The following is a 9,074-nucleotide window of genomic DNA, read 5'->3' as shown; positions in this document are numbered from 1 at the left end:
ATTTTCACTTCTAGTTTTGTTTTGGAATCATTCATGCTGATATGAGTTGTTACAACTGTTACTATTTTTGAGGTAACCAAATGAATCAATATACACAAATGATCGATTTGAAATACAGAAACTGACACACACTCTCCACCCCCCTCCCTTTTTCCCCCACCTCCCCAACCACAGCGCCACCACCTTCTCTTCCTTCTGTTTACCCAGATTTCTAATCAATCCGTGGCGTCATCAGGGGGGACCATCCTGAAGACTGGCCTGTTAGGAATGACAGCTCTGTAGAAGGGGAGAGAGAAAGAGAGAGAGAGGGTAAATGGTGATCCCTCCCAGAGCTCCGTCTCCACACTCTGCCGCGCTCTTCTCTGAGGGTCACACCGGATTGCGTCCCCTCTTTCCCAGCAGCCTTTCCAAAAACGCTTTCCAACCCCACCCCTCCCACCTCCGACGACTCCAAGCTGAGAACCTCCGGCTCACATTTCTGGCCGCTCGCGCTCTCCCGCGAAGTCGACGCTTTTCAGAACAGCGACGGGTGATGGACGGCAGAGAGGAGGTGGTGATGGTGAGATCGGCGGAGGGAGTCACTGGGATCCCAGCTCGAGAGCCGCAGGGGAAGCCGGGCCACAGGAGCTGCCTGAGCCCCGGCGCTGCGCCGTACTCGCGGGAGAGGACCGCGGAGCTTGCGCCGGAGGAGAGCTCACGGAGGAGCATGTGCGCCGACACCAGGTCGGTCACCGTATCTTCCTCCGGGGTACGGCATCACAAAGATGGCAGCAGTTCGGACAACGAGTCGGACTTCTACGAGGAAATTGATGTGAGCTGCACCCCTGAGAGCATGGACTACCCAACGTCTAAAGGTAGTGCGACATTTGTTTTTTTATTTTTGGACTCTGTGTTTACATGCAAACCAAAACGCTGAATTTTGCATCCTGTAAATGTCATACGAAGAAATCCGTGCATAAGTTACCAGGGTATTGTTGAACACTGCTTTAATGAAATCCTGAATGTTTCGGCTTAGTGGAGCCGGAGGAAATCAAGTACCAACTGCTGTCGGTGCATGCAGCTGTTCTGTCAAGTGGCTAAAAACGCTGCGGTGACACCCACAGTGTAATCAGACATTCTCATCACTGACTTTGGCAGCGAATGTGCCCGTGTGCCTAATTGAACTGCATGAGGCAGAAAATAGAATTTTAAGTAGCCGCCAAAAAAAAAACACACGAAAAAAATGTGTGAACGAAAGAACATCTGAATCTTTTTATTCCTTTTTTTTGTGTGTTCATGCAAGATGCAAAAACCGAGAATCGTGAATGTGAAATAGGCCTGCAGAAATGTTACACATATTTATCTGTACGTGTAACGTCTTCTTGACATGTTCGTATTTATTAATTGTTTGTGTAAACCGTGAAAGAGGAGAACACCCCACTAAATAAAGACTTTAGCTGCATGTCAGGAAGGCCCGTTAAGAGTGGAGGAGAAGTCCTCTCAAATATGGCTGTGCTCATCCTTTGCAGTCAGTGAGCGTTTGTTCTTCCTCGCTGAACTTGATGCATCATTCTGCATGTTGATTCAGGTCGAAACGGAGAATCTCCGGGTCATTCTCCGGGCGAGACCGGCGCCGACCCGGGTAAGACAATCCCTGGTCAGGGTTCTCTGTCCTACGGAGCGGACCAGATCCGCCGGTACCGAACGGCGTTCACCCGGGAGCAAATCGCCCGACTGGAGAAGGAGTTCTATCGGGAAAACTACGTGTCCAGGCCGAGAAGATGCGAGCTGGCAGCTGCTCTAAATCTACCTGAAACCACAATTAAAGTAAGATTGTTATATTTGGTGACAATATTGTTTTTGGCTTAAATTGGTGAGAAGGCAACCATGCTCCAGATGCACAAAAGAGACGTACTCTACGCTAATACAATGTGAATTAGCAAAAATACATAAATAAATAGAAAATTTAAAAAAGTCACTTTCTGTCATTTTATCATATTTCCTTTAAGAAACACAGCTACTTTGATTAGGTAGATGTGAAATCTGTTGAAAGAAAACACAAAATTAGAAGTTGGGCCTGTTAGCGTAAAAGCGGAAGTTCTGGAGGGTTTAGCTTTTGTTGTTGTTGGTCAGTGGGAGGGCCGTGGTTAATCTTTGACCCAATGCGACTCTGTTCCAGGTGTGGTTCCAGAACCGCAGAATGAAAGACAAACGCCAGCGCTTGGCCATGACGTGGCCTCACCCCGCCGACCCGGCCTTCTACACCTACATGATGAGCCACGCCGCGGCCACTGGGAACCTGCCCTACCCCTTCCCGTCCCACCTGCCGTTGCCCTACTATTCTCCCCTGAGTGTCGGCGTCGGTGGCGCCCCGGCCCCTGGTGCCACACCTTTTTCGACTCCGCTGCGCTCTCTGGACAGCTTCCGGGTGTTGTCTCACCCCTACCAGAGGCCAGAGCTCCTGTGCGCCTTTAGGCACCCTTCCGTGTACCCGTCAGGCCCGGCCCATGGCCTCGGCCCGGGTGGGAGTCCCTGTTCCTGCCTGGCCTGTCACACTAGTCAGTCCAACGGGATTGCTAGCAGGCCATCCGGTTCGGACTTTACCTGCTCCCCAACGAGCAGGACAGACTCTTTTGTCACTTTTACGCCTTCGGTGCTCAGTAAATCTTCATCTGTTACACTAGACCAGAGGGAAGAGGTGCCTCTGACCAGATGAAACCAAAAACAAAAACCAACTCTCCCCGTTTGTGTAAGCATAAACCTCTGCATTATTGGACCAGGACTAAAACAGCATGAATAAGTCGGAGAGGAAAACAACATTTCCGACCTTCAAGAAAGCGCTCAAAGAATCTGCCCTGACTGTAACTTAACGCTACTTCAGAGCCAGGACATCAAGACAGGGATACCAGATATGATGTGTTTAGAAGACTTATTTGAGGGGCGTCAAATCCAGTTGAATGGATATCATTAAGGTTTTCTCTCATTGTTATTGCTTGTCGCCCCTTTAGGCATCTAAATCGATCTACGTGTATAATTAGTTACGCGAGAATGATGCTTTCCATTTCTCTCTCTTTTTTTTAACAAGGGGATATTTTTTATTTATTTATTTATTTTTTTTCCATAAGGCAGACTATGACCGTCTCATTAGAAGCCACTCTCCACATCGGGGTCCTAGAAGAGGCGGAGGCAGCGGCACGGGCCGAAATGTGCACATGCAAGTAAAATTAGTAAGTGATGTATATGTACGAGCCGGCACATTTTGAGCGCTGAATTAATGGTAATACCAGGAGGAAGGGATCGTTGCTGACAAAAGGTATAACAAGGCGCCGAGGGAACGGATTAGACTTAGGCTGCACATCCCGCGCGACTTGATGCGGGAGATGGATTGGGGAGGCGGGTGAAGGGAAGGGGCGGGGGGTGCGCAGAGGAGGATGGAGAGGGGACAATCAAAAGGAGGAGAAAATGGAAGGACATCTTCTTTTTTGCGCTCCTCTTTTGGTGTTTTATATATATATATATATATATATATATATATATATATATATATATATATATATATATATATACACAGATTTTTATATATATATATGATTAAACGCAAATTAAGTTGTACGTTTTGTCAACACTTTCATATGCGCCTCTAGAAGCAAATCGGACTGCCTGGCCAAACTGGAGCAATTTTGTTGAAAAATTAAAGATGGAAGGACGTCCTCTGATGCTTCAATGTGACTGGGAAGAAATGAGAGTGAAAAGACTTTGAAAGTGACCCTGACTTTGAAAGTTCTTATTTGGATTAAATTTGGACACGATCTGTGTTCTAAAAAGAAAAAAAAAAAGTTAGATTTAAGATTTATAATTAATATCATTATTGTTTTTTTAATAAACGCAATGACTGACCAACCATAAATAGCCATACAAATCCATAGATCTCTATCGTTTTGTTGTTTTTTTGTTTGTTCGTTTTTTGGAGGGGGGAGGGTATTTTTTGTTCTGTTTTGCTCTATGTTTGCATTATTATTATTATTATTATTATTATTATTATTATTATTATTATTTGCTTATGTTTTTTTCCGACTGCGTTGTCTATAATGTCTTATTTGCAATAAATTAAGTCAATGAAATTCATTTTTGTCAACTACACACATTTGTCTCTTTTTAAATTATTGAAATTCTTGTGATGCGTTACAGTAACCTTTGTTATTTTTCATATATATATATATACATATATATATATATTTTTATTTTTATTTTATTTTTTTTATTTTTATTTATTTATTTATTTTTTTGTTTCGTTCAGAACAAGGTCCCCAGTTTCCTTCTTTTGAAAATAACACAAATTTTGCTCTCAAGTGGCCGCTGTCAAAACACCCCAGCGTGGGCCCCCCAATCCTCTCCAATATATCTCCTGACGGGAGAAAGAGATTGACCGTGACAGCTAAGTGGTCCCCGGGCTCCGTTAACGCCACTCATATTTTCTCTGCAACCACTTAATAGACACGGAATTAGTTGTCTGGATACTGGAGATAGAGAGATAGAGAGAGCGAGAGAAAAAAATGAAGAAGCATCGATCTTTCAAGTAGGAGCGCAAACAATTAGCGGCATCTTAATTGACTGCGTTAGAACAGGGGCCGCGCAAATTAAACGATTTTTCAGAGCGTAAATGGGATTGAGGGGGGACGCATGCGGCTCACGGAGATGCAGATTTGCTTTTGATATACATTTCATATCGCAGATAAGACGTCATTGGGACATAATGCCTCGTATTTTTAAAGGCTGGACGTTGATTCTTCTTCTTGGAATGTTCAGTGACGGTATATAACTGCACAAGAAAAAAAACGGGCAAAACATAAAAACTTTCACAATAAACAAACAAGATTTATTCCCAGTTTCCAATTTTCACTCAGTCATAATCCTTAAACCTATGCTTTTAAGGGGTACGGTGTCCCAGATGTTTCTGCGGAGTAGAGGTAGATCGCTAAGTAAAATGATTGTAGCCCTTAAAAATAGAAACTTTTCAGGGGCATCGAAATGAAGAGGTAACTCAGAAATATTGATTTTTTTTCTTCATAGTTAACTTATTTCAATAGCGCAAGCAACACAGTGATGTATTAATTTTTATACAATTAATGATCAGACCTCATCCCACTTCAAGTTTAGATGATGTATGACAAGGAAAAAGAAAAATAATCACAAAGTTATTTATTGGATTCATTCGTTTGTCCTGATCATCAGGTCTAGACTACAGTTGCCATTTATTTATTTATTTATTAGTCACCAGTTACAATGTGCACAAAATGGAACTACAGCGCAGACACAAGCCGCAGACACGATTAATCGAACATTAAATTATTACATGTTCTCTGAATATATTCTTCTTTTAATTACATTTGTCACTTGTATAAAATCATAAGTAAACTATTTTGAATTTGAAAACATTTTGGATTTCTTTGAACTTGCAATTCATAAAACTTTGAAGCAACACTTAAGAGTCATTATAGACGCACTGAAACCTATTTATTCGTTGGGAGAAATCAAGCTCTCTTGGGGGCCCCCCATCTGGTCTGCATGCCCCTAAGTAGCACTTGAGTCTGCGTTGGGTCAGCCCTGCGATTAATTATTTGCTGTAAAATACAAAGATCAAAGATACCTCAGTTTAAAATATTTTACCATAACAGTAACCATAAAGATCTGGGGGGGGGAGGGTTCTGATTTTTTTAACCAACAAAAATGCTATAACATTTTGTAACATTTTGCAATATATTGTTAAAAGAAAATCAAACAAAACAAAACAAAAAAAAAACAAAAAAAAAAAACGATTAGGTCTAGTTTGATGTAACCTGACCACAGTGTAATGAGAGTTTAAGCAGGTTTAATTAAAACTATTCATTTATACGCACTTGTCTAAAGTTTCCTAAATGAACATCTGCACATCATGTCATTTGGTTACATTTCAAATATTTTTTTTTTCCAAACACATTAAATGTTCCCATTTATAGGGCACATTTTGCCCTACTTCTGTCGTTCGTCTACAAACATTAAAAATAACAGTCTGCGGACATGTGTTGCAGAACTGGCTATTCACACAACACATCAGGCTCTGCTAAATCTCACACCAGTTACACTTACATAGAAATTAGCGCGAACTGACGATGTCTTAGATTGTTTTAATGGAACATTAATAAACATACAACATATTAACAGTTGGGTTTTTTTTCAATGTAAACTGCCATAAAACACTTCACCAAATATTCTAAAAAAAAAAAAAAAGAAAAAGAAAAAGCCACCAGACTGTTTATTTTCTGTCTCTTCTTTAGATAAAAACGTTGTGTCCAAAATAGCCACAAGCTCCCCCTGCACCACCGTCCCCCCCCCCCCCCACCTACCCCTTTGCACCCCCCCACCCCCCTCCACAACACGCGTTTGATTGATGGCCTTATTAACTGGAGTTCTTGTAAGTGTGACCGAGCTGATTAAAATGCATATGTTTGGAATAATACAGCGTTTAAGCCTCCCGGGTCGGGCAGATTTATGTAAACTATCAGGCTCAGCGTCTGATGCAGAAACAAGGGTCAAGCAGGGAAATTGCTTTCTTGCTTTTTTTAGCGCGTAATAAAACAAAGATGCGCAGGATCAGGCCAATCTCTCAAAGATCGCTGTTTTGAACGCTTTTCTTTCCTTTTTTTAAAAAAAAAAAAAAAAAAAAAAAAAAAAAAGCTTTGTAAAGCAGAGCGTGCCAAAGTGACACATTAAAGTGAGGCAAATTACAACCACATTTACCCAGCCGCACTAGTGGCTTTGGATGCGACTGTATCCTCAGCGGCAGCATCAGCACCGTCAGTTAATTGCAGGAAGATGACTGAGCTGGAAGATGCGATGGGCTGTATAGATTGCGCGTAAAACAGCAATTACATCCGACTTATAAGATCCTATTAGCGAGAATCGGCGGAGGGTTCCCCCAGCTCTCACAACGAACACAAAGCGTTTTGATATGGGCGGTGCAGTGCAGCTGTCCACCGAGCGAGGGGAGACAGGAGGGGGGGGAGGAATGGTTAGCGGATCTGTGGCTGCTGCTGGTTAAATTGGATTACATCCTAATTTACAGAGCCTAGTCGCAGCGCACAAAAAAAAGAGACTGGCGGAGGCGTGGACGGACCGATCGCACAGTAATGATGATGAATGGGAGATTAATGCGCACACAAGCAAGACAATTTAAGCCTTCATCTGTTTAAACGGCCTTCCAATATCATTTGGAAACGAAGGTCACGTTAAATCAATCGGGAGAGGGAGGAGTGGAAGACACGAAAGTCTTTTTTTTTTTTTTTTTTTTTTGCGGGTGGCGTCTTTATCAACATTACTTACGGCGCACAGGAGACAGCCGAGCGTGGAAATAAAATGGGCCCCGGCTACTGCTGCTGCTGCTTCTGCTGCTGGGGGCTTCTGTCAGACAGGACAACAGAGCAGGAAGGATTCGGGCCATCAAAGAAACGACTCAACTACATCGTCATTTTTAGGTGTTCGAATTAAGTAGAGTCGAAAGTGCTTCGAGTTGGATCATTTGCCGAGTACGTTAAATAAACTCGGACAACAGTATGTCCTCAAGACATATTTTCATGCCTTGTTCTGCTTCGTATTATCTTTCCAAGTTGCATGTTTCATCCAGCAAATAAACCTGCAAAAACTGTCATTTGGATCCATATGTTTTTTAAAAGATATTTTTGTAAAACTATCATCACCTTTAAGACACGTGGAAACAGAGTAGTGGTAACAGCATGCTGCGGGGATTCTTCGTTTTGGATTTTAAATAAAAAAATGTAAAATTATTACCATCTACATTAAGCTTTTCGTTGTTTTATCAAATCACAACAGAAACGTGAAGCAAATGTTTAAAAATTTTTTTTTTAAATATGTTGTCAAGCTGTTGTATTCATGCACTTAATACATTTTGTTTGTCTTAAAATGATCGATTCCTTGCGTGTTCTTGTCTACAGCAAAGACTAAATAAAGACATATTAAGTCTCTTAAAGATAACCTCCAGCTACATAATGGGCGAGACAAATATGTGGGAGCAGCTAAGAGTTGATGAAAAGATGGATGGATGGATGGATGGATGGATGGATGGATGGATGGATGGATGGATGGATGGATGGATGGATGGATGGATGGATGGATGGATGGATGGATGGATGGATGGATGGATGGATGGATGGATGGATGGATGGATAGGGAAGTTCCCCTTCCAGCAGGACAAAAAAATTAAAATACAATTAGAGCAATAATAAAATATATGGCGTACATTAAAGCATCACCTGTCATGTGTGAAAGTGAAGACCTAAATCCCAAATAAGTCAAAAGGAGAGCAACAAACCACTTAATATATTATTACATATATTCAGAGCATCTTCAAATATATTACTGTTTGATACAACAGAAAAATAAATTCCACTGTAAAGTAACTGATACAAGACATCAGCTTGGTTGCATATGAGTATGATATACACCAGTCTCAAGGAAATGCAACATTTTGACATTCATCTGCCTTCAAAGTGATTCAAGATAACTTGTTGTGCAGTAAAACCTTTGGACATTTGACATATTGTTGCTTTGTGCCACAGAAAAGCAGCTGCAGAACATTAAACTACTGTCATCGTGTTTGATTTTTATTTTCATTTTTTCATTTTCTGAGTAACATGTTTGCTCATCTTTTGTCTTGTCCATTTCCGTCTTGTCTACAGAATATGTTCCCCCATTACTGTGAACAGAAGTTACTGTAATATGCAGCACACAAGACTAAACTGCAGAAGTACTGCATTCAAGGGAAAAAACAACAACAACAAACCTGAAAAATGGCTATATTTGTATTTCCAGAACTTTTCACCATGCTTGTGCATGCAAATTTGAGGGATTTTGAAAATAATGACAATTCCGCATTTCGCATGGTTATGTCCCATGCTGATGAAACACAAAGACATGGTTTTGCGCCACAAACACATCAGGGTCATGTTCTTTGTATGACAATCTAGAAAAAAATTGTCTTTATTCCATTTAAGATTTGTACCAGTATGTTGTCTGTTTCACCTATTCTTGTCTTGGAGTTA

The 9,074-nt window shown here is 41.4% G+C and overlaps 1 protein-coding gene across 1 annotated transcript; it reads left to right on the top strand.

Moving 5' to 3' along the window:
- Positions 1 to 240: 240 nt before the first annotated feature.
- Positions 241 to 3,437, top strand: evx1 (even-skipped homeobox 1). The gene is made up of 3 exons (XM_014982957.2): positions 241 to 854; positions 1,568 to 1,806; positions 2,159 to 3,437. Exons 1-3 carry the CDS (start codon positions 314 to 316, stop codon positions 2,693 to 2,695), a joined length of 1,317 nt encoding a protein of 438 aa, XP_014838443.2. The 5' UTR covers positions 241 to 313; the 3' UTR covers positions 2,696 to 3,437.
- The last annotated feature ends 5,637 nt before the right edge of the window (positions 3,438 to 9,074 follow it).

The sequence above is a fragment of the Poecilia mexicana genome, unplaced genomic scaffold (assembly GCF_051168715.1).
Source record: "Poecilia mexicana isolate PSO_F unplaced genomic scaffold, ASM5116871v1 scaffold_11, whole genome shotgun sequence".
Taxonomy (NCBI): domain Eukaryota; kingdom Metazoa; phylum Chordata; class Actinopteri; order Cyprinodontiformes; family Poeciliidae; genus Poecilia; species Poecilia mexicana.
Note: the sequence above shows the minus strand (reverse complement) of the source record. Positions and strands in the feature narration are given on the sequence as shown.

What these genes read in the sequence shown, in the direction of transcription:
- evx1 (XM_014982957.2), top strand. Translation starts at nt 314, where the DNA reads ATGGTGATCCCTCCCAGAGCTCCGTCTCCACACTCTGCCGCGCTCTTC. An exon ending in GGACTACCCAACGTCTAAAG is followed by an intron (nt 855 to 1,567) that starts GTAGTGCGACAT and finishes ATGTTGATTCAG; the next exon opens with GTCGAAACGGAGAATCTCCG. An exon ending in TACCTGAAACCACAATTAAA is followed by an intron (nt 1,807 to 2,158) that starts GTAAGATTGTTA and finishes ACTCTGTTCCAG; the next exon opens with GTGTGGTTCCAGAACCGCAG.